We start from the raw sequence: 26406 nt of genomic DNA, 5'->3' as shown, positions 1-26406 counted from the left end.
CATACTAAACTGAACACAAGCCAGCTTAAAATGAGCCCTGTGTTTATGTGGTTTTTCACAATGGATGCATTTAAAGAGGACGCACAGTGATTTGATTTGGCATTATGACTTTACGGGGCTCACAACAACTCGTAAGAACTTAAGATATGAGACAACAATCATTTTCTTCTACTTTAGATTTCTACTTCACTGCATTTCAGAGGCAAATCTTGAGAATTTACTGATCCCTTAGCGCAGGGGTGTCAAACCGATCCAGTAAAGGGCCGTGTGGCTGCAGGTTTTCATTCCAACCAAGCAAGAACACACCTGACTGGACTTACTCAATCACCTGAACTGTCTTCACACAGTTGATTTGTTGGACCAGGTGTGTTTTTGATTGGTTGGAATGAAAACCTGCAGCCACACGGCCCTTTAATGGATCACTTTGACACCCATGCCATAGTGAAATTCACAAGCTACCCAGCATCATAATATACTAAAAAATAATTAACATGTCCTCATACATAAAAGGTAGACTACATCCCTTGGCGATGACTCCCAAAACGACACATGACCGCATCTTTAAACTTCTATTTTAAAAAGCTCTCTAGTCAGGGTAAGGCATCAAATCTACTTTAGTTGCGTTTGGGTCAGTAAAAGATCTAAGATGATGCCTTGAAAAGAGGCATGGATTTAAATGCATCACAGAGTTGTGTCAGAAACAGAGTTTACTTTCGGTTTAGCACAGGCCACGACAAGCGTTTGGTGAAGTACTTGTGTTTGATTGTGATTGACCCGCCCATCCAGCTCCACATCGCACCCTATGAAGAACTTTGGCGCTGTTATACAAAGTTACTTACTGGTTTGTTCCCTGTGATAATTACTTTGGTCACTAGGGGTCGCTGCTTAACAATAAACCTAAAAATGAGTCGGAATAAGCTGCAGTAGTATTTTTCAGAATCAGAAAACCTTTAATGTCCCGCAGAGGGAGAAATTTGTTTGTCACAGCAGCAACAGAATATTACAAAATAAGATAAAATAAGCAATAAAATTCTATTTAAAAAGGGAAGAAATTTACATATATACATATTCACATGATATAGTGCAGTGATTCTTGTTTTGTAATAATATAGTATGGAATAAATAAATATGACCAAATAGTGCAAAAACATAAGTGACCTAAGTACAGGCATGTTGCACAGGGCAGGGTACAGGATGAGGCCAATAGTCTATTGGGAGCAGTGCTGATTGTATAGACTGACATCTTATTAAAAACGTTTCAAGTGAAATTGTAGAGGGAGAAAAAGATGTAATTTTTTTTGCGTAATTGTGCTTCTTTAGGGCGGCAGTAGCTCAGTCCATAGGTGACTTGGCCGGGAACTGTAGGGTCGCTGGTTGGTTCAAGACACTGAACCCCCAACTGCTCGGGGCGCCGGTCACTGGCAGCCCCCTCGCTCTGACATCTCTCCATTAATAGCATGTGTATAGGTCCTGTTTGTGCATGTGTGTGTATTTCGGGCCTGTGTGTGTAACATGATTAATAATAAGAGTGAAAAAATTAAATTTCCCCATTGCGGGATAAATAATGTAATTCTTCTTCTTCTAGAAATTAAGATGTTATAATAAGATTCCCTTGAAAGACAATATATCGTGATGACAAAATACAATACAATATATATTATGATATATTACATTAACTGCTAACTGTGATTAACAGTGATTATGTTTGTGGTAAATCACATCTCCTACGCAGTACTGCAGTAAATGCATTCTTGCGGTGTAATGATTGTGAAGGAGCATGTGAGTTCGAGTCAGATTAATCAAGACAAACATGTTTGACTTGATGCTTTTGCCCATGGCTTCATGCAGAGCTTCTTAAAGTACAACTTGTGTTGTGTGGGGAGGAACTAATGATAATGGAAGGTGTGACCCGTTGGGTGGAGCTGAGTATGAGAAATGGGATATTTATTGGTAAGGGGGCACAGTTAAAATGGCTCTCTACCAGTTTATGTGTGGTTCAACCGTAATGATTATTCTCTTATGCAGAGGTAAGACTTTTTTTCCTCCTTACTTGGCTCATATCAATGGTGGACAAGCCTCTCATGCTACTTTACTTTAGTAGATGTGTGGAGGATTTAAAAGACTTCTTTAAAGGCTACTCTTATGTAAGGTTTGTTTTGTGGCATCCTGCCTCTAACTGTTTCACTTTATACATAACTACCCCAACAAGTCACTCTGCAGTTCAATGATATTCTACAAAGTGATCTTTAAAATATCAAGACGCTTTATCAGAGTTTGCTGTATGAAAACCTACATGACCCTGCTGGCTTAATCAAAATAGCAGGAATTGAACAGCTAATCTTTAGTTTCCAGAGCAAATGTTTCATCTACTAATAACCGCTAAACGACTGATTTTAAAATTTAATAAAAAAGCTTAAGTGTATGTAAAAGCCGATAAAGAGTCACTGGAGTGTTTGTACAGTGCTTGTAATCAGTTGCTTGCTGTTACCTGCATGTGGAGCATCCGTAGAGCACCACAACACCATACCATCACATATGTGAGTCAGTCAGTCGTAGCCCCAAAATTAATATTGAATCAATTCCTGCTGTACGATGCGTAGAGAAAGAGAACCAAAAGGGGTGTACGGGTTCATGGAAGTCTTCAAAGACGAGAGGAGTTAGGAAAATCCAATGCTGTTATGAGAGAGAATAAGCTGCACTAGTATTTTTGCAAGAACGTTTCAAGTGCAATTATCGAGGAAAACATGCATGCTCGTGACATGTAAGTATCAAATGGATACTCCCTCAAAAAGATTCACATCAGAGTTTCTGAGAAATTTAAGTAAAGGTGCTTGTTATTAACAATTAAAGCTGCAGTCGGCAACTCTGGCAGATCGAGTTGTCAAATTTCAACCAGCTACTCAGCTCCCCCCCATCGAGTGCTCGTCAGTGCATGTGCCCCAGATTCCTGTGAACGTGCCTGTCTCTTCTCTTATCAATAAACGGCATGGAGTGCATTTAGCGTATGCCTAGCTTGAGGCGTGTGCATACGATATTGTAACATGCGAGAGGGGGCAGGGGGGGTCTTTGGCGTGGGCACAAACACAGCCCTCAGTGGAAAGGGTGATACCGGCGCGAAAACAAACAAAACAAACAACAGGCTCTAGATGCACGTAGAAGCGCGTTTTTGTATAAAACAGAATTATGTTTTTTGTTATATCAGAGAATAGTGTCGGTTTCAGTGAATATGATCAAAAGAATGTTGCCGACCGCAGCTTTAAGAAGATGTAATAATACCATAACACTTATAGATGATATAGCACATTAGGCTAACTGTTGCTGCACCAACCATGATTATGTTGTGGGAAGTTTCACCTCTTACTCAGCCTTGCAGTAAATGCATTTTTGTGGTGTAAAGAATATGCAGGTGCAAGTGAGCTGTGGTTTAATGAACAAAAGCATCGAGACAAACATGTTTGACTTGATGAGTGGGATGAGTTAACAGGATCCAACACTGTTACGAGAGATGTTTTCTTTTGAATACACATTTACGGGGTTTGATTTTCCTTCTCGCTTCGGTAAAACAGAAGATAAAAAAGCTGACTGATGTATGAACTGTAGCAATCAGGAATACAAAGCTGTATTTATTCCAGGGAAGAGGATTAGCAAAATAGTCTTTGAACATATTTTCTATGAAGCAATAAAGTGGACTGAACAGCATCTCTCTCCCTCCTCAACGCACAGCAGCAGCTACCTTCCTAATTGTTATTGTAAGGCTGTGCTTCAGAAATGTTGCATCTGTATATTTGATTGTCTGTGTCTTTTTATGGCTCATCGAATGTCTCTGAAAGTGATCCCAATGATATCCTTCGCCATCATTATAGTTGTAGTGTTGAGTCATTCGCTCAATCCACTTGAGTTAAAGCGCTTTTTTAAAACGATTATCAACAGTTATTGTTCTAGACTTTCACACGTTCTTTTTTTTGGTATGTGTTCACAAATGCCATCTTGAACATTATCTTTCTGTCTTCTAAATTTCAGGATGTAATTCACAGCGGCCAGGTAAGCACCCAAGAGCAACATTTCAACTTTCAGGTTTAGTTTCCTCCTATCAGCTTTACAGTATAGAGCACGGGTGTCAAACTGATCCAGTAAAGGGCCGTGTGGCTGCAGGTTTTCATTCCAACCAAGCAAGAACACACGGCCCTTTACTGGATCAGTTTGACACCCATGTTATAGAGTATCTGTTGACGTATACTCCATGTTTAACTCTTATCTTTTCTCTGTCAGTATGTGGCCGGGCTTCATTCAACACCAGAATTGTGGGAGGTGAAGATGCAGATCCAGGAGCTTGGCCCTGGATGGCAAGTTTAAACTTTAATGGCGAACCAGTGTGTGCAGGGTCCCTTATTACCAATCAATGGGTGCTGACAGCTGCTCACTGCCTAGGGTGAGGGGTCTCCGTTTTCTTTTATCTATGCTTTTGGTTAGTTAGCTCTTCTTAATAGAGACAAGCAATTTGTAACATGAGTCTAGAAACATTGAACATTGTATGTTTATGTATCCACAACCAGAACACACACCATCACATCATTGGCCGTCTTTCCACTACTACGCTAACGTGAGCTAGGACTATGTTTGAGGTTTTCTGTTAACGAGCCGATAGCCAAGCCGTATTTCTCTTAAACCCGCCCATAACATGGGCAAATGTTGGGTCATATTCACCTGGAAATTGGCTCCAACACAGCCTCACCGCAGAACGATTTTAGACTGGAAGTGTCAATGGAAAATCATTGGCTTGGCGGCAATGGAATGACGGCTATTTGCATATCTTTATGGACATTTTGTAGTATTGCATTAGTTACCAAGAAGTGACTTGTAAAACTCTAATGGAACAGTGAAAAATGTACTTAAATTCACTAAAATTTTACTTCTGTCTTCAAGAGAGTACCTCACAAACGCAACGGTTTTTCTGGGCCGCAACAGCCAGTCAGGTCCAAACTTCCACGAAGTGTCTCGTGGACTTGAAAGGATCGAATCCCATCCTGGATACGACTCCCGGACTATTGACAACGACATAGGTCTTCTGAAGCTGTCTGCGCCTGTGACTTTCACAAACTACATTCAACCAGTGTGCTTGGCCTCAGCGGACAGCACTTTCCACACCGGAGTGAGTAGCTGGGCCGCTGGTTTTGGTGCTAATAAGACTCGTAAGCTCAAAGACTGTCTTCATCAAACAATGATACATACGCATATTTTTACGCCAACTTGAAGCTTACCTTATAAATATTTATCGTTCAGATTCATATACCAGCACCCTGCAGGAGGTGAATCTACCGGTGGTTGGAAACAACGAGTGCAAATGCACCTACAGTGATCTCACAGAGAACATGATGTGTGCTGGGCTCAGAGCTGGAGGGAAGGATGCATGTCAGGTGACCAACACTTCCTGTGCATCTTTTATGTAATGCCTTGTTGAGAAATGTATTTTACAGGGAGGTGAGAGCAGAGTAAGCTGCAGAATGGCATCCTAGGAATACTTTGTCTTCTACTTTCAGTTACAGGGCAGGTTTATCCAGTGGGTTGGTTGCCAAAGTTAAAATAAGAATTTGCAAATTTGCATACATAGGCTGCAGATTATGCATATGTTTACTAGTTTAGTTGCTAGCTTGTCTTTTGTCTGCCTGAAAATCATTGTACATTTTGGCAGCTGATTTTAATTTAGTTTTAGTCTATTGGCAAAAATGTCTATTAAGCTGGGATCGGCTCCAGCACCCCCCACGACCCCGACAGGGACAAGCGGTTGAAGATGGATAAATGAATGTGTTTATCAGTGTACTTTAGTTTTATCACCACATATGTATGTTAATTATTATATATTTTCAATAAAATTGGTATTTTTGACAGCTCCCTAAGAGACGCAACAATATCTTGACCGCCCCCTGGTGGCCGGCACACTAAAAGTGTATTTTTCTTAATATGTTTGGTTTAAATTTGTTAATCTAATGTTATAAAAACAAAGTGAAACGTCATGATTGACAGCTGCAAGTAACTTTAATGGTGTGGCTCTGGCTGCAAAATTACTACATGGTGGCGCCCATATACGGGATATTTTGGCTTCACTTGTCTATAGTTTGCATTGTCCCATTTTTATGTGTATTCTTTTTCTCTCAACAGAGAGACTCAGGGGGTGCACTGGTGACCAAAAAGGGTAGTATGTGGATCCAGAGTGGAATAGTGAGTTTTGGTGATGGCTGTGGTGCTGTCATGACTCCTGGAGTTTACACCCGTGTGTCCCAGTACCAGAAGTGGATCAGCAGCACTATTGGCAGCAGCAAACCAGGCTTTGTTACCTACACCTCCTCAGGGGTTGACAGCGACTTAAACTTTGACTGTTCAAAGCTGCGATTAGGTGCCACTGCCACAAGCACCACAACCACTGCAACCCTCACTCACACAGAAACCCCCACAATGCCCGTTACCACCGCAACCTATGCTACCCCCACTAACACAGAAACCCACACAATGCCCAATACCATCGCAACCACGCCACCAAAAGCACTCACTGCAACTACTGCAACCACTGTAACCCCCACTTACACTGAAACCCCCACAATGCCCAATACCTTTGCAACCGTCGTAACCACCACAACCCCTGCAACACCCACTAACATGGAAACCACCCAAATTCCCCATACCACCACAACTCCTACCGATGGTGACAGTGTGTTTGACAGTGGTGGAAACTTGATTCATTTCTCCAAATTCACTCGCTCCGTCTCACTTTGTCTTCTATTTCTTTCGCTCTATGTACTGGCTGAGAAACTATTCACATTTTAAGTGTGCAAATATCTGTTTGTTTCTGTGCCTTTTCAGTTGTGACTGATGTCAAACTCGATTATAAGAGAACATTGTACGGCATTCACTGTCTGTATGCATTTGTTCATGTTTTACAAAGGGTTTAAGCTGAGCCCGGCCATACAACAACATAACAAAACATAATAAAAGTTATCTGAGGTTGGGAGCGTTATCTGTCATTGCATACTCGTAGCAGCCCACCAAGGCAATAAGAGAAAGTCCAGATAAGAAAATAAAAGTGTTCTTGCATGAGGCCCAATGAGCTGAAAGCTGTGTGGCGCCGAGGGAAACGGTTGATTTGGTGCTAATTCTCTGCGGAGTCACTGCAAGCAATTCCTGAAAAATAATGCCCAATCATTTGATCATTGTTTTGATAGAAATATTTTGATTAATGCAGCTAAAATAAATTAAACGAGGATCACAGTTGGATGCCTGATAACTCACAGTTTGCTAAAATAAAAACATTTAGCACTAAGCTTTTATGCAACATGAAAATTTCCTCATAAGATGGCTGTCTGAAGCTGAAACAGTGGGAGTTCTGGTTTTCGTTACTGCTGTCATTGGAGCTCCTCAGAGAGGATTACTCATGGAAACACACACACACACACACACACACACCTGTTAACCTGGCAGGGAAGTGCAACTCATCTCCCCTGGCCTGCAGGATCAATCGGGTGAGAAATTACATGCACTGATTCCAAGTGTGTGTGTTTGTCACGTTTGTGTATGTGTACCTACATTGTCCTTAAGTACCCTTAAAGGTTCACAAACCTCCTATGAAGTTACACCTAATTTGGCTAAATGTGCCTTATTTTCATCTAATTTCCTTTTTTTTTAAACGTTCATTTTCACATATTCACCGACGAATGTGACTACTCTCCCCCAGCAGGCCACAGCGGATCATTTGTGACAAACCTGCACTCCAATATGTTCTGGGTGGCTGATCCGAAAAACTTAACTAGTAAGCAGCCTGAAGCAACAGCCTCATTGTTATTCTGCGACTGTGATGGTGTATTATTATTTTAGTCTCAGTGGTTTGTAGACTTTCCCCAAAGAGAACAACACAAAGATGACAAAACAAAAAAAAAATTCTGACTTGGGGGTGAAAATAAAATTGATTTCTTCTCCTGATGTAGAAGCACTTTGTTTCTGTGCGTCACTTCATTTCGCCTCTTTCTCTGTGAGAAATAGAAGAAGAAAATGTCCGTTATTGTGTCCGTTTTCATTACTTTTGAGTGCCCTTTTATTATATAATATATCTCTTTTGATATGTGTGCTTTATACGACGTAATTTGGTCCCTCTTTGACGGATCAAAGAGAAAAACGAAGCTCAAAGGAGAGAAAATGGGTCAAAGAATATGCAGACTGTCAGGAGCACTGGAAAATAAACCTTTAAGGGAAGAAGTCCTTAATAGAGAGGGAATCTTGTGGCGTATGTAGAGTGGCAGACAATCATTGCAGCAGTGAATAACGCCGGTTCAGATGCATGCACAATAAATTAAAGAAGCCTAGTCTAGTGTGGTCACACTGGAATAAAATGAGCCAGCACCAAAACACCAGAACACCAGAACACCAGTGATTTTTAGACCCAAACATGGGCTTAATCACAAGTCAGCAATGGACCAAACCAGAACAAGAACACCAGTGAATATTGGACCAAACCAGGGCTGACACACCAGTAAATATGGGACCAAACCAGGGCTGCAACACCAGTAAATATTGGACCAAACCAGGCCTGATACACTAGGTAGTACTGCAATAAAACACCAGTAAATTTAGGACCAAACCAGGACTGATACACCAGTTAGTATTTGACCAAACCAGGGCTGCAACACCAGTTAATATTGGACCAAACCAGACCTGATACACTAGTTAGTACTGGACCAAACCGAGCTGATACACCAGTTAATATTGCACCACACCAGAGCTGAAACATACGTGAATAAGAACTGTCGGTGCAGCACACGGGACAGACAGATACCAATAACACCTCACTTTGAGCTTTATAAAAGGAGAGCACACTGCAGCTCTGTGTCAGTGCTGAGTCATTGTTTCTGTGTAATGACTCATGGTGAAGTTAAGACTGCCGTCGTCGTTGAACTTCTCCACCTCATCACTGTTACACAACCTAATGTGAAAAGAGTCATCATCATCAATCTGTGTGGCTTTTTATCCTTAAAGTGGTGGTTTGATTAGACCTACTCATAGCATCAGTGCCATAGTAATAGTACAGAATATTGAGTTAAACAGAGATAAAGATAAATGAAGAAGAAGAAGAAGAAGAAGAATTCCTTTATGAGTCCCGCAACGAGGGACTCTATTATTGTTATTCATGTTACACACACACACACACGCACACACACACACACACACGGACGCACGCACACACACATGCACAAACAGGAACTATATACATGCAATTAAAGGAGAGATGTCAGAGCGAGGGGGCTGCCATTGATCGGCGCCCCGAGCAGTTGGGGGTTCGGTCCGTTGCACACGAGCACCTCGGCAGTGCCCAGTAGATGAACTGGCACCTCTCCAGCCACCAGTCCATGCTCCATTCATGGTCCACACAGGGACTCAAACCGGCGACCCTCCAGTTCCCAGCCAAGTCACCTATGGACTTCCCCCCATGTACGGCCCATATTCACTCTCTTTTAGCTCACTCTTCGGCCTCTACCACCTTCTGAGGGCAATAACAGCCTCTTTAAATGCTAAATGCTCCACTTTGTGCACCAGCGAGTAGCTAACTGTGTCCGTCTGCTGTTTGGTGCCGAGTGAAACAATAAAAAAAAAGAGGAAAATAACATAAAAAAGAAAGTACGGGAATAAATAAATAATTTTTAAAAAGCATCCTTTCTGAAGACCCAGAGATCTATCATTTGTGAAAGACCCAGAGTGACAGCGGCAGCAGTTAAATATCGGTGAGAGTAGCAGGCTTTTGCAGGTCAGTCAATCATAACGGCACAGGAGCAGTTAAATCATGCAGTCGTGGTTCACTTCCTATTCCTTACAATTATTCCTCCAGAAGCGTCTCATGAGCTTTGAATACAGGCAGCTTTGCTTTTCTCGGTTCCTCTGGGTTTTCTGCTTTTCTTCTGGGCATTAATTAAATGTATCCTTGGTGCATAATGTGACTAAGCACTGAGTCACTGTTCTGGCCTGTTGCGTGTGTGCGTGCATTTGTGTGCTTGCACGTGCGTGTGCGCGAGTGCACGTGTGTGTGTGTGCGTGCCTGTGCGTTTTGTGTGTGTGCACTGAAAAAGTAAATCTGCAAGCGTGCAGGTGTGTGAGCTTCAACTGTGTGTCTGCTTTCTTTTCTCTAAACTCTTCCACTATCTTGGTTTCCTTTGTCCTCGGTCTCTCGCTCTGAGCTCACCTCAAAATGAAAAATCACTGAAGTCAGCATCTGTTGATTTCTGAGCAAGTGTTTGTGTTTGTGTGTGTGCGTGCGTGCGTGCGTGCGTGCGTGCGTGCGTGCGTGCGTGCGTGCGTGCGTGCGTGCGTGCGTGCGTGCGTGCGTGCGTGTGTGTGTGTGTGTGTGCGTAAGAGACACCAGAGCAAATTGTTTTAATCTTCCTCTTTGCAGCCTCGGCTACAGTCCTGAACTGGATGTTGTTTGCTTCAGTAGCCATATGCGTCTCACTCACACACACACACACACACACACACACACACTCTCTCTCTCTCCCTCTCACACGCACACACACACACAAAAGCTGCTTTGTTATAAATCATACTGATGCATATATTGTCTTAGCAGTGCAGTGAGCGAGGCAAAGTTCTTAGGTATGCAAGCCGACTCGGTAACCTTTAAGCAAACACTCATGTGTATTCAGGATGAGGCTTTCATACACACACACTCGCACTCCACAGCCTCTTCACCCCTTTACTTCCCTTTCTCTCCCTTCACTGAACTCTTTATGCACAGGAAAGCCTCTGGAGTGAAGTAAAGGGACGACGACAGTGCAGGCCGATAATCAGCTCTGCACGTCCATGCTCACTTGACACAACTTTATCTCACTGGACTTTTATTTTCTCTTTGCCTGGAAACCAGAACATCCTGCCAACCTCATTTTCCTTGGTGGGTTCGTTGACTGGTTGTCAGTCTGTCCAATTGCGTCCAGAGGCATTTTGCGCTGCTCTGCACCGTTGATAGAGCCCCTAGGAAATCAAAAATGAACGGAGAGGTTCCAGACTAATACGCATTTGTTAATTAGTCTGACTAACTTGGTGGCACCGCCAGAAACAATGGGAATAATGATCCGGCGTGCTCTCATTTACTTTCTTGCATCTATGTTTTTAAAAAAAGGTGAAATGTGCAGTAAATCAAGTATCTCAACTTTGAGGAACGTAAAGCAATAAAAGAAAATATGGAGGCACAGTTGGAATAAACAGACTATTTGGTTCTTCTGTTCTGCAGCAAAGTTTTATATCACAGCAGGCTCAAGAATAAAGTTCTGGCCAAAACATGTGAAACACTATTCCAGTGATATTAAAACAAGATCAATACAGTTTACAGCAGGGGTTTGACAGCAGCCCAGAGGGAAATACGACCGTGGAACCGCTTAAACTGAAAGATAGCCGACCTAAAAACAGAATCTGAGCATCCGACAGCCAAAACGTTCAGAATATTAATGAAGCGCCATGACCCCCCTTCAAACGTCCCGTTCCCAGTTTCACTGCAGCTCTCAACAGTGCTCTTTCCTGGGCTTTGCCTTTGATGTGTGATTGACAGCTTCATTTATCAGCCATGGATATTTGTATGCATCAGGCTTTGCATTGTTACCCTTCAATGCTGGTTGCCCTTCACTTCTATCTGAGCAGACTGTTCTGATTAATGTCTTTGTGATTGATTGAATAAAAGGATATTATCGTCTGGTTTCCTAAAAAGTTGGCCAAAAGTCGACAAAATGACATCTTCTTCAACATATTTCTTGCCTTTTTGGAACAAGTGGTCACACAAGAAAGACTGACAGTAATGTTTGTCGTGTTGACCAACGCATAATCAGGAATGACATTGAAATCTCTGTGCACGGCCGATGGGTGGGGAGCCTATATATGAATGAATGAATGAATGAATTGTCTTTATTGTCATTGTACCAGTACAATGAAATTTTCAGTACAACCCCTTCAAGTGCAGAAAGGAAGAGCACTCAGCCGCTGCGCCTCAACGCGCCACCATCTTGAATGTGCATATTGATGTCATGCTGCATTGTGTATAGACGGTAATTGATTTGCCAAAACTCCGAAAATCTCTTGCGAGTCTTGCTTCCCAACAAGATATACTACCTTAAAATTCGAGATCAATGCCCAACCTTAAAATGTTCTGTACAAGACGTTGGAAATTTGCCGTGTTCTGTGTCAATGTCAGGATTTTTGGCAGATCTCCTGTGCTCCGTTACGCGTGGACTTCCACCACTGAGACGGGCCAAAGACAGTTCATCTGAACGCCTACATTGCCATGACCAATACCTGGATTAAAAAGAGTAAAGTATCCCTTTAACCAACCCCAACCCCCAACCCCTGAACCGTCTCGCAACACTTTCACAAATCTTGGGTTACCATCAAGACGCAATCGCATCCATGTCCGACGGGTCCTATGGTCCCCAGCTTAATATCCTTTTAATATGACTCATTAATGAGACTTTTCAAAGGGTTTCATGTTCTCGTGTTTTCCTTTAATCACCAGAAAAACTACTGTCTGCTACTGTTTCACCATCAACCTTATTTCATTTGAATATTTGCCCATTAGTTGTTGTTCTTTCAACAGTTGACATTCAATCCAACATAGTCTGACACAGCGCCGTGAAAGTCAAACAGTTCTTAATAAAATACCATCAGCTACTGTCAAACAAAAGATACAAAACAAAACACATTTATGTTAGAACAATAAAATACTTTTAATAAGCTGCTTCTATCAGAAATCACATCACTCAGTAACTCTCTGTCTGACACGCGTTGTCTGTTAGGAGGGTTTATTTCCACACGTTCAGTGCAATAAAAAATAATTAATAGTGTAAGAATGTACTGGGTATAATGTATTTTTCGCCTTTAATGTAGGGGGGGGGCAGTATGAGAAAAGTCTTGTTGCAGTTGGGCTGCATGTTTACCTGTATATTTCTATGAATGCACTGTAGGATGGTGTGGACAACTTCGGGTTCAAGTGAGGATTGAGAGGGAAATATCAATTAAGCGACCTGAGATGCAGCCGTTGACTTTTCTTTGAGCACCACCAGCAGGACAAAGTTTTAGCCTATGCTTACAAACATCTCCTTATCTAGGAGGTCCATCCATCCATCCATCTTCAACCGCTTACCCCCTATCAGGGTCGCAGGGGGTAAAGCGCGGTACACCCTGGACAGGATGCCAGTCTATCGCAGGGCATCAATGAACCTAACACCTGCACGTCTTTGGACTGTGGGAGGAAACCGGAGAACCCGGAGAAAACCCACGCAGACACGGGGAGAACATGCAAACTCCACACAGAATGGCCCCTGCCCGGATTCGAACCAGGAAGCCTCTTGCTGTGAGGCGATAGTGCTAACCACACACACCACCATACCACCCCCTTATCTAGGAGGTTAAGAAAACAAAAAAAACAAAAAAAAAGCTAAGAAGGCACTGAGAGAGTATCAAATTACCTAAATAAAACAGAGAAGCAGCCTGGAAGATAAAAACAGGATGATAGTTATTGCGCGGGGAGGAGGTGTGATCATTCGAGGCTTTCCCCTCCGCTGAGCGAGATATTGACACAATTCTTTACAAGGTACGGGAGAGGGGAAGGAGCCCGCGGGGGTGAGGAAAATGTAAAAAATAAAGGCTTTTGTTCCTTTGAATGAAGTTGGAGAGCGGGTGTGGAAGTAAAACAAGAATAAATCCTCAGTTGATGGTCGTCTCCTCTCCCCCTCACCTGGTAATCGTCATTACTCTCTTTCTCTCTATCCGTTTCCTTTCTTACAAGTTTGATTTCCTTTATTACCCCTTTTTCTCACCCTTCTTCCTCCTCCCACTTTTATGTTTCTTTCCACTTTTATATCATAGTTTTATCACCACATTTCCCTTAACGCTTCCCCACTTTATCTCCCCATCAATTCTTCCCCTGTCCAACTGTAATCCTCCTCTTCTCTCGTCCGAAGGAAAAAGTCAATTCCAGCACACTTTGCACCTCTGCATTGATTTATGACGCGTTCCCAAGACATAAAGCACTATTTTCTTTGCAACTGCACCATCGTAGGGTTTGATTTGTGTCGCCTTCTTCCTATATCTTGTCTTTTTCCGATTTCCTATTAATGGGTCATACCGCTAAATTCATCGATATCTCCCCCCTGTGCATTGAAAACAACCTGACGCACGTCATTCAACGAGAAATCATCTCGGTTTTACAACGGAGCCGCGTCGAAAAAGGACGCCGGAGGGGTCGGTTTCGACCGAGCGTGAAGAAAAGATGAGACGGATATAATTTAATTCCACGTTTCGCTGGAATTTTATCGCGTGTTCCTGGAAGATCCATTTCATACGAGACGAGGCAGCTGCAGGGATGATTCGGGGGATTCGAAACAAATTGGCTCATGTGGAAATGTCCTCTGAATGTGATCTGTGAAATGTAGATGAGTGGATATTCTTTGACCCCCCACCTGTGTCTCATTAAGTCGACTAACACTAGAAGGGTTTATTGCATCAACAGAGGAAGAGGCTGCTACAGGCTGTAATTAGATATCAGTAACAGTAATTATCTTCCAATAATGAAACAAACATTTATATTCCCCTCAAGTCAGATATCACCGAGTTTCCCCTCATTTTGCATTGTCACATGCCAGATCATATTACCTATATTAATAATTTTCTGGGGTTTAAAGTTTACATACTGGTATTGTCCTTTATTTCCTAACCTCCACATCACTTTTATTGGCATTTTGTGATGTACTTTTTCAAGGCGGTTGTGTTTATGTGTGTGTGTGATGTGTTTGTTTGTCAAATATAAAGCAAGTTCCCCCTTTAACACGATTAAATTACCTCTTAACTGCAGATTTTCCACTCGTTGCAGGCTGCTCACTTACTCCCCAGCCTGGTCTCACTAAAAGGCGTGTGAATGACACGCTATTTCTCGCGTATAATTACAACGCATGTCCTGTTTTTTGCGTGTCATTTCACGCCATGTAGTCTCAATTGACTTGTATAGTGCAGAGATGGCGTTGTCATTTTACGCAGAAATGTCATTGAGGGAAAACCCACGTGTTCGTATTTCTCCGCTACTTTCCAGAGAAATACGAAGTGGTGGAGCTTTCAGTCAGAGGGTTGTTTTTAAATCAATATTTCATGTGAAGGATGGCTGAAATAACGGGCGTGAAATGCCCTAACCCTAACCCTAACCCTAACCCTGGGGAACAACGGGCGTTAAATGACACGCGAAAAGCCTAATATGCGTAGACATGCACGCCAAAAGTCATGCAAGTCATGAAAAGTGGCGTGCTATTTATACGCCCTCCCATGAGACCACGTTGTACTCCCACATAACAAAGGTTTGACATGTCCGCTAAGCGCCTGGCATCTGCGTGAATATATCTACATGCATATCACTTTAAATGGGGAAATTAAATTCTGGATTAGGGATTAAGTCCCCTTCTACTCCTTCATCCATCCCTCGTCTTTATGCCGTAATCGTCTTCTCCTTCTCCGGACCAGATTGCTGAAATCCTCCCATTCCTTTCCGGGTCGTTCTTCCCGTCAGATTTAGCTTTTCATAAAACTGTCACACTCGTCTCTTCCTTCTGCTTTCAGCCTTCAAATCATTCTCACTTTGTAAGGATCTCGCACACAATTACAGCGACTTTGCTCGATAATCTCTCTATTATTCCCTAAAATATCTACAATGTTATTAACACGTCTTCGCTTCTTACACCCTAAAATTAGGGAATGTCTTCCTATTGAAGCAAGTTCAGTACACACAAGGGATGAAACATGGCTGCATGTGAATAGGAAAGCCCCAGAAGATTATTAATAGTGGATAAGTCAATGGGAAATAAAAGATTGTGTTGTCAGTCGGGGTAATTATGTTCTGAATTACGTTAACTTCTTAAGTGTGAAGGGAAATAAAGAAGTCTATTGTTTGGTAAAATGGAAATTGTGCATGTAGATGTTGATAGAGATAAATGTCGTTATTAATCATAAAACCACAGATGAGAGCAGAGTTCCTGTTGTTCATACTGAGCTACTACTAATGGGATGCAAATGATGTTGCTCTATGCCAAGTTAGTGTGCAACTAAGTTTGCGAGGTGGGATTATAAGTATTCATGCACTGCTGTAAAAATGGTTTTGTCAGCCAAGTCACGGAGAACACTTCATTGAAATGTCAGTTTACTTGGGAGCAGGACAGCTAACAGCGAGGTGTCTCAGCTCGGACGTGTTCTGAACACATATAAGTATCCAAATGTGTTATTTGACTTCACTTTTAAACGTCTGTGTAAACAAACATTGGATGGATTGTGCTCAGGCATGACTCTGCAAAGCTGCTTTCCTAAACAAATAATTTTATGAAAGTATAATTAAAACTATAAATATTTCACTTTCAACGAATCAAATGAACATTGAGAACATATAGAGTAAAATGAAATTAGGTTCAGTGAATGAACAAACTCATGAGGGGGAACAGAGAACCGTGTGGAGGCATCCCAGCCTACTTTTTCAGTATTTTGAGAACAGCATCTTTAACCCTCCTGTTGCCCTCAAATTTTACTAACACCTTTTATTCTAGGGGTCAATTTGACCGTTAAACATCTGGAAAATGATCAAAATCAATTTGTGACTCAAGTTAAGTCGGGTACTTTATGTTTTTATTTAACAAAGTTGATGACTCTAAAAAAATAGCCCGTAGGTGTGAATGGTTGTCTGTCTCTGTTCGTCTCTATGTGTCCTGTGATAGACTGGCGTCCTGTCCAGGGTGGACCCCGCCTCACGCGCGAAGTCAGCTGGGATCGGCTCCAGCATCCCCCGCAACCCCGACCCCGGGATAAGCGGTTGAAGATGAATGAATGAATGAAAAGTATCACTGATGTTAAACTGCATGGAGGGATTTCTGTGTGTTTTAAAGTAAGTCTGTTATTTTAAGTACTATATTGTGTTATTTGTAACATCTGGAATGAAAGTAACGCCCGTTATCAAGGACAGCAGCATGAATTTAACCTCATAATATTTGAATTGTAAAATAAACAATAATAATAATGATTAAATCATCCGGATGATCAAAGTGACCCAAAGGAACACCGATGCCACAAGTACATGTACGATAAGAACAATAAAAAATATATATAATCATGACAACTTTAGGTTTTTCATGAGTCGTCCCCATAAAATGAGGAAAAGTCATAAATATAAAGCAAAAAAACAAAAAAAAAATTCGTTATTTAGAGATGTTAAACATTAAATGGGGTCAAATTGACCCTTAGGAGAACAGGAGGGTTAAGAAAGTAACTGCTATGAAACTGTAAATGTGTAGAAAGCTCACTGTAAAGGACATATCATTTGGTATTAATTATAACTATAGGGGAAATTGATGAATAACAATTTTTGACAGTGTAATTAGTCTTTTAGTGTCTTTTTAACGTGCAAAATTATCACATGAAATTGCACATTACACGTTTCCCTACTTTGACTTTCTACCGTCTCTTTCTTCTCCAGACTGTAATATTTTTGGTAATATTTCTCCCTGTTGCAGCCGTCACCACCATAACTGTCAGATCACATCGTGAGATTCAAACCACAAGATTTCATCATTTAAAAAGTGCACATCGTGGACGGATCATGTCCTATCTCCTATGAAAATCTATATACCTATGTGGTAAATGTACTCTGATGTCTCTCCTTATTCTACCTGTATTTTTAAAAGGCACACCTGCACTTGGAGAATAAGTCCAGCTGCACATTGTAAACTCTGCTCGCTGTATTCCCGCACTCATTAGCTTCACTGTCTGTGGTTAAGCTCAGAAGACAGAACGGTGGCGTCAGCACAACGCCGGCTTCTGTCAGCTCTCGGTTTGTTCCCTCGCAGCTCTTTACACATCTAATCACACTGACTCTCTGTGTTTGTCTGTGGCTCATTAGACAAAGCTGAGCACTTGCGATGGTTTCCGTGTCTCTTTCCTCTGCGAGTGTGTGTGTGTGTGTTCCAGCTAATGCACGTACATCGCTTTACACTCGTTTCTTCTTGCATCAATTGTCTCACTTAATGAATGAACACAAACACACACAAACACACGCTGAGGCAACAACTGCTTCAGAGTGAGTTTCTTTCTTTAATGTGTTTAAGGGTAAAAGGTTTGTTGTGCATCAGCTGCCGTCAATCAAATCATCCACTTTAACTCCAACTTAATGAGTTCATATGAATTTTTGATGCAGTTGACTTCAGACACACACCAAAAGCAAAACAATGGATAAACATCCTGCTGTTTGAAACAGACCAACATGATTTATTCATATGTTTGGTGTCGATACGCTTCTGTAGTTTTGAGAGCAGCTCAGGTAGGAAAACACACCAGGTATCCTCACCCCCTTCTGCCGGCCATTTGAATTCGCTCTGCACACGGCTCTGGAAAAGAGCAGGTCTATTCCTCCTGTTTCATATCCCTCTTTTTCTGGATCCAATCTCCTAGCTGGCTGGTTAAACCCGATGACAACAGAGAGGCGTCGCAAGCAGTTTAGTGTTTTAATTTACATTCAACGCGGTGGACACCGAAGCGCAGCGAGCGCTACCCGTTGATGAAGCTGTCGTTTCAGTTTTAAATGATTTCAGTGTCAAGTTTACTTTGAAAACTGAAACTTGCTTAATTCCTTCATAGAAAGGATGCATTTGCTTTACTGCCGGCTGGTTTTCGTAAAAGTTGAATCTACCAATTGCCCCACTGGAGGCCAAACCAATGGAGCACGTCATCCTGATCGTTGGTCTGATGAGTTGAAGGACTGTCCAACTGCGTGCAGCCATTTGAACTACGCCCGCCTCTTGTGCAGAGGAAAATGACAGCAGCCTTCCCAGACTAACGTGCAAGCGTAGATTGAACCTTGTTTGGCAATAGCCAGGCTAGTAGGAAAGGCAGAAGAGGATGAAATAAGTTGCGCTGACCATCAAAAGGAAAACAAGCAGGTATCAAATGTTTAAAGCTCATGGTAAGAAAAGACCCACAGACGCAAGTATCTTTGTTTCTCTGTCAAGAAGAACAGGATCTTAAAAGACCTCTCAACAGTCCGGACAGCAGAGATCTTCCTCTGATCTGGAAGCCATTTAGTCTCTGAGTGAAGCAGAAAACGCAGCAGACAGAGGGCTCGGCTTCTCCTTGTTCTCAGACCCCAACTTTGAGTCTCTGATCTTGTAAATCGCTGGTTCAGTTGTGGATTCAGCAGCTGAAGTTGCTGAAGTTGTCAAAGGAGTCTGGTGGCTTTGAAGAGAGCATAGACAACGGCTCCAGCTCCATGTCAGAAAGGACTGTCTGACGGTAAAGGTAATGTTTTTTTTCTCAGGTGCTGAGTGATACTTACTGTGCAAAGGTGTTAATTGTCATAGCCGTTGTATGTGTCTATGAACCCATCATACTTCTTGATCTCAGCTACCCATTTTATAACTGAATGTATTGCTCATAGACTGGAGTAACACATGGATGTATCCGATGTGGCATTTCCACTCTGGAGGGACGAGTTAATGTATGAATGAACCTTAATTTGGGCACTTAAGTGAAGCCTATGGTAAAGCCGGGACTGGACTCCCATCATTAGTGTTCCCCTCTGGGTCTTGGTATCCAAATCACACAGGGATCTTACGAAATAAATGTTTTTTTTTACACTTTGGTAAAGGTTCAACCATGCCAGATCACTGTGGGAACGTGACCTTTTGGTTTCTCTCTTTGGTTTCTCTCCCAGCCACAATCCCAGAGGTCTCCCTTCACCTTCTAACATCATTACAGCCCGGACGACCTCTAGTGGCCCCTCTCGATGTGAAGGAGCAGTAGAGGTCGTCTTGAATCTGTGAGCTCTTTGCCCCAGAAAGGAAGAGCGAGACCAGCCACCCAGAGAAACCTCGTTTCACCTCATTCCCGTATGTGCGATCTTATTCTCCCGGCCGCTTACCATCAGCAAGAGTCAGCATGAAGGAGGGCGGGTAAATTGAGAGGGCTGCTCTAAGGCTCAGCTCTCACTTAAAGGACTTATAATGGATATGGAAGCTATTTGGCACACGGCCCTGTTGCCTAATAATGCATGGAAATAAAGACTTTTACTAACTTCTTTTTCTTGGAAAGGCAGCATCAGTTGATTCACACACATATGCATACTGTCACAAGCTCATTGAAGTCTCTAAAAAACCAAAGAAGACGCCTTCTAACATTGAAAAGCGCCCACACAAGAGTCTGTTGTCTTGGTGAGCCGATTTGTCCTCTAATGGCATCATTTTCTTATCACTAACGGGCCGAAAGTAGACTTAAGAGGTAATAGCTTCAGTATCACACACCCTCGGTTTCTTTCAGTGTCATCCAACACTCACACAGGGTTTTTGAAATTCATCACAGTAGAAGCAGAGACACCAATTTCTCCACCTGCAGCGGCAGAAAATAGACCAGAATGCAATTCAGCCACAAGACAGGGGCACAGCTGCAATCACACAAACGGCCAAATGATCATGAACTGAGAGGAGATGGGCTTTGTTACGCGGTCGGCCATACACACAATTGTGATTGAAAACGATGCATTTAATGTGATCGCAGTGTGGGTTGATGAAAAGCCTTCTGGGAAATTCAGTAAATCATACATCAGCAGTTTTGTTGCTTTCATATTGAAGAAATCTCTTTGAAAGTTGAATCTGGGAATGCATCTGTGTTCATTTTGATTACAAACGTGATTAACAACACACTATTTTTTACTTTTGTCTATGTCTATTTACAGAAAACAAGAACCGAGAAAATGTAAACTGCAGTGGTTGATGCATGCAATGTTTTATAAGAAGAATATATCATTTTTGGATACCCTGGAAGTTCATTCATTCATCTTCAACCGCTTATCCCGTGGTCGGGGTCGCGGGGGGGCTGGAGCCGATCCCAGCTGACATCGGGCGTGAGGCGGGGTACACCCTGGACAGGACGCCAGTCTATCACAGGACACATAGAGACGAACAGAGACACACAACCATTCACACCTACGGGTGATTTAGAGTCATCAATGAACCGAATACCTGCACGTCTTTGGACTGTGGGAGGAAACCGGAGAACCCGGAGAAAACCCACGCAGACACGGGGACAACATGCAAACTCCACACAGAAGGGACCCAGCCGGGATGCGAACCTGTAACCTTCTCGCTGAGAGGCGACAGTGCTAACCACTAAAATTATTTGCTCCTTTAAAAAGCATCTTTTAAGCAGAATTTCAATTTCCATCTCTTTAAGACCAAACTCTAACCTTCTTCTCACCTCATCCAATGCCTTTCAAACACTGGAGGACTTTTGAAAAGACTTTGAAAAAAATCTCACATCTAAAGACCATGGGAGTTTTTAGTCAGGGTATACGTTTTTGCAGAGACTTGAGATTATTTCCCATCCTGCTCCAGGTGGAAAGCATTCTGCCAAACTCCCTTTAAGAAATATATAAATATAAATGTTAATAATTCCTTACGTGTGGGCAAAAGACATGACTCTAAAAACACAAGATAAGGCCATAGACTATATTAAAAAATGGACGTAGCATCTCCATCAAGGTCCGTTCTCTCAACTTGATCCAGTCGCCCTCGCCTACAGGAGTCGCCATCTTGTCAGACTTTGACTCCGCCTCATTTCCTCTTACCAAAAAAGGGCATATATGTGACGTTGGGGGGAGGGGCGTACGTCCATCTGGCTGACGTTTACCTCCGAGGAGAAGTGAGGGTCAGTGGCTAGCTGTCACTCAAGAGGCCACGCCCCTAATTATTCATAAACTTTAACATGGACAGAATGAATTTAACTACAGACTATAATGTTTTTTTGTACCAGGCCTTAAACAGGTTTAATGATGCTGTAGAAACGGCCTGTTTAACATGGGGGTCAATGAGAAACTGCTCTATTATGAAACCCGCCCCTAGTGGACACTCGGAGAACTGACATTTTTGGCACTTCCTGATTGGATCAACCAGGAAGTTGCTGTTGTTGGGGCTTGGAAAAGAGACGTCATACTGCATGTCGACAGTATTCTTGTCAATTCCGCGTCAATATAAGGCACAAATTATGTTGATAATGTGTGTTTGGGAATGAAGGACACTAAAATAAGGGTACGACCTGGAAAAACATTTTTTTGTGATTAAAAAGTTGACCTTGTTTGTAGAAGACATACAATACAATACTTAGCACACTGCAAACCATAGAAAGGAATGTTTCTTTCTTAGATCAGGTTTTGGTTTGAATTTATTTTGAAATTTGAATAAAAACATGTTGCGTATGGAATGCGCAGATTCCAGCTGGAGCAGAGACGTTCAGTGTCCTCAGTCAGACATTTTGCAGCCAAGATGGATCCAACACAAAGCTACAACACCGGCAGACCAAAGAGAGCACATGCGGCCCCGAGGCATTATCAAGAGGTGAACGGCGGCTGGCAAAACAACTGGAACAACTGGAACTTTGCTGGGACTCACCAGGGCAATTACAATTATAAACACAACAACTTCAGGGGAGGACATTATCCGACGGACGAGATCAACGCTCTCACAGCCAGCCTGCAAGACTCCCAGTTCCAGCAGCACTTGTATTATTGCAAATGGTTGGATTTGGATCGAAAGTGCTGGACTTTAAAGACCGAGCTGGACGAGGTTAGCAACAAGTACCGCTACTCTACTGCGGACGCTGCGCGGACCATCAAGGACCTCAAAGTCCAGCTGGAATGGGCTCGCAGCGATGAGATCAAGTTTTACCTGGAGGAGATTCACAAGCTCCAATTTGAGCTGAACGAGGCTGCTGTTTTGCGAATCAACTCCGCCAACAGGCTGATTCTTGCGGATAAGATCGCCGCGAGCCAGAATTCTAAACAGGACAAGTCCAACACAGCTACAACGGCTTCCCAGACGGACCCCAATTTCTTCTTCCTGAATGCCTTCAAAGACCTCCTGGACTTGAGAGAGGAGGTTGAAAAAACCAGAGTCTCCCACCTTGAAGAGATGGAGCAGCAACAGGAGGAGAACTCCAAGATGGCGGCTGCACTGAAAAGAGCAGAGGAGCAGAAGGCCGCACTTCAAGAGACTCTGCAGAGTACAGAGGAGACGTTTGCTCTAAAGGAACGCTACCTCTTAGCCCAGATGGATGAAATGGTGTCCATGGCGAAGATAGACCCCGACAAAACTCTCACAAATAAGAGGAGAAGCCCGCTGGCCAGGTTGTTTAAAGCAAAATAATAAATTAGTGAATGTTATTGTTCCTTAAATTTATTGAGGTCTATATTGACACCAACATTTCTGTCGCAGTGTTCAAATATTTGATTACGTTTCACTTCTTTACAGTTTGGTCTTAAACTAAATATTCTTACTTCTCTCTCAGGCTTGACAAATAATATCTGATACTAAATAATAACGTTCGTTCGAAAACGGATTGCTTACTTTCTTCGGGTAGGGACTGAGTCCTTACCCCAAGTGAAGGAGTTCAAGTACCTCGGGATCATGTTCACGAGTGAGGGGACGATGGAGCGTGAGTTTGGCCGGAGAATCGGAGCAGCGGGGGGGGAGCTGCAGTCGCTCTACCGCACCGTTGTGACCAAAAGAGAGCTGAGGAAGGCAAAGCTCTGGATCTACCGCTCAGTCCTGGTTCCTACCCTCACCTATGGTCATGAAAGCTGGGTCAGGACCCAAAGAACGAGGTGGCGGGTACAAGCGTCTGAAATGTGTTTTCTCAGGAGGGGGGCTGGAGTCTCCCTTAGAGAGAGGGGGAGAAGTTCAGCATCCGTGAGGAACTCGGAGTAGAGCCGCTGCTCCTTTGCGTTGAAAGGAGCCAGTTGAGGTGGTTCAGGATCATCTAGTAAGGATGAACCCTGGGCGCCTCCCTAGGGAGGTGTTCCAGGCACGTCCAGCTGGGAGGAGGCCTCGGAGAAGACCCAGGACCAGTTGGAGAGATTAGATCTCCACACTGGCCTGGGAACGCCTCAGGATCCCCCAGTTAGAGCTGGTTAATGTCAGGTCAGCAGTCGACTGATACTGAACATGATGTTTATTCAGCTTTTTTTTATTATTCTTTATTTTATCAGTGTTCATTTCGAGAACTGGTTGACAATGATGACAACAGGGAATAAAGGCACCACGCTTTATTTCAGGAAGTATAGAGCAGCTTTAAATAATAATAGCCTAATTCAATGCATTTAATTCAATACACTGACACATCACAAAGGTCTATAAGCCCTGAATGGCATACATTGTACAAAAGTCAAATATGCTTAAATGAAGTTTGCCTTCTTAGTACTTTTGCAGAGTCTGTGCACAATCCACACAGAAAAGGTACATTTTTCACTTCAATTCACTTTATGTGCCGTTATCACACCATGCTTCTGCTGTATAAAAAAACTGTCTCTCTGTCGTTATATAAATAAAATGTAGTTGAATAAATTTGCCAGTAGAGGAAAAAAAGAAAAAATCATGAAGGAAAATATCTTCAGATTTGTCCAAACAGGCGCTGCGGGGATTGCAGGGTTCGGGGGTTAATTGATGGGAAGGGGAAGTATTAGTTTGTGAAGGAGGTGCACGCAGAACTCATTCAGTCGGAGGGGCGTTACGGATACGGGAACAGCGCGAGGAGGTCAGGCCGCTGGATTAGCACTTAAAAGGCAGTCTGCGGGAAGCGTTTAAGGAGCTGCTGGAGTAAAGCAAAGTAAAGCATCGGGGGGATATTGATGTGGAGGTCAACAGCGTGAAGAACTGGATATGAATCAGCTGCCAAGAGAAGAGGACATTTTAAAATGGCAGCGTGTGAGAGGGATGGGAGAACTAAGCGAGGCAAATCTCAATCATTTCTGCTTATGAGTGACTCCAAAAAGCACAGAATCGTGTGAGAAAAAAGGTGATTCTGTGGCAGAGTTTGGAGAACAAACCGTATCGGAGGGAATGAGACTGCGCTGTATTGAATATGAGACTGCATCTAACAAAGCAAACTGAGGAGTAATGACAGTAAAAGGGATTTGTTCGGCTGCACAGCTGAAATAACCTTTCAGGGGTCGTAACAATAAATGGTGAATGGAGTTGTTTTCTAGTCTTCTGACTACTCAAGGCGCTTGCACAGTGTTTGTCACATTCACCCATTCACACAGACATTCACACTGATGGCAGTGGACATCTACAGACCATCTAATCTAACCATTCACACCACATTTACACACCCATGCGCAGCGCGGGGAGCAATTCGGGGTTCGGTGTCTTGCCCAAGGACACTTCGACTTGTGGACCAGGGGAGCTGGGGCTCAAACCGCTGATCTCTCGAATGGAGGATGACCCACTCTACCACTGAACCACAGCCAACCCGGGAAATGGCGAGAAAATGAGATGGAGAACCCTGGTTTGAGTTGATTAATGTCCAATTCACTTCAGAGGGATGAGAAGAGCAAAAAGTGAAGAGTAACCTCTCTTCAGGGGCAGGGTGTGTTGCTCAAACACTTTGAGAAAATCCATTTAATAAAAGCAATAAAATGAGCAGAGAGATTAAATCTAATTAAAAGAAAAACTGAAGCAATTTCTTCCGGCAATGCTCAGAAAAAAGTGATCGCCAACAAGCTAACCTTAGTTCCCAGTGTCATCCCGTGACCCTGCAGTCTATCCATCAGCGTGATTAACTGCACGATCATCCAAGCAGGTTCGGGGTCGACTCCATTTTGAAAATGGTTGTTCCCAAAGTGTGATTGGTTTCGTGATTTCAGAGGAACAAACTGTCCATTTGAGCTCAACGGAAACTTATGAAGAGCTTAGAGCTATTCTCTCACGCCTGCCAAAACCTCTTTACTGCCATGGAAACCACCTCTCTGTCTGAAACATTTTTTATCTGTTCTGTGCTTTGGAGCATTCAACACAATTTTGTGTCTTAATTAGTAAAAAAAAAAGTGTTTTTCACTAAATAAAGACATTCAAGATAAAATAGATTCAAGGGCTAAATTGTCTGAGGGAAACGTAACGTGATAGCCGCCCCTATTGAGACATTTTGTACAGTTAAAATGTGTTAAGATAATTATTCTTGGGAGCTTTTATGACAGAAAAAGCTCAAGATGAAGCACTTTAATAAATTAAAACTGAAGCGCTGAGAGACATTACAGTGGCAGCTGATAGGACCTGACGAGCAGGGTTGGAAAGAGAACTTGAATATTCATTCATTCATTCATTCATTCATTCATTCATCTTCAGCCTCTTGTCCCTGTCGGGGTCGCGGGGGGCTGGAGCTGATCCCAGCTGACATTGGGCGTGAGGCGGGGTCCACCCTGGACAGGACGCCAGTCTATCACAGGACACATAGAGACGAACAGAGACAGAGAACCATTCACACCTACGGGTGATTTAGAGTCATCAATGAACCGAACACCTGCACGTCTTTGGACTGTGGGAGGAAGCC

General features: G+C 42.8%; 1 protein-coding gene across 1 annotated transcript; it reads left to right on the top strand.

The window, feature by feature from the left end:
* Positions 1 to 1926: 1926 nt before the first annotated feature.
* LOC310964386 (serine protease 27-like) lies at positions 1927 to 7817 on the top strand. The gene is made up of 6 exons (XM_083937498.1): positions 1927 to 2027; positions 4021 to 4041; positions 4270 to 4429; positions 4924 to 5189; positions 5281 to 5414; positions 6157 to 7817. The coding sequence occupies exons 1-6, from the start codon at positions 1970 to 1972 to the stop codon at positions 6817 to 6819; spliced, it is 1302 nt and encodes a 433-aa protein (XP_083793624.1). The 5' UTR covers positions 1927 to 1969; the 3' UTR covers positions 6820 to 7817.
* Positions 7818 to 26406: the final 18589 nt, after the last annotated feature.

This window comes from Echiichthys vipera (assembly GCF_963691815.1).
Source record: "Echiichthys vipera genome assembly, chromosome: 22".
NCBI lineage: Eukaryota > Metazoa > Chordata > Actinopteri > Perciformes > Trachinidae > Echiichthys > Echiichthys vipera.
Note: the sequence above shows the minus strand (reverse complement) of the source record. Positions and strands in the feature narration are given on the sequence as shown.

Bases quoted from the DNA above. Each gene is read 5' to 3' on its own strand.
- LOC310964386 (XM_083937498.1), top strand. From the start codon at position 1,970: ATGGCTCTCTACCAGTTTATGTGTGGTTCAACCGTAATGATTATTCTC. The intron at 4,430-4,923 runs GTGAGGGGTCTC...TCTGTCTTCAAG, and splicing joins ACAGCTGCTCACTGCCTAGG to AGAGTACCTCACAAACGCAA. The intron at 5,190-5,280 runs GTAAGCTCAAAG...TTTATCGTTCAG, and splicing joins TTTTGGTGCTAATAAGACTC to ATTCATATACCAGCACCCTG.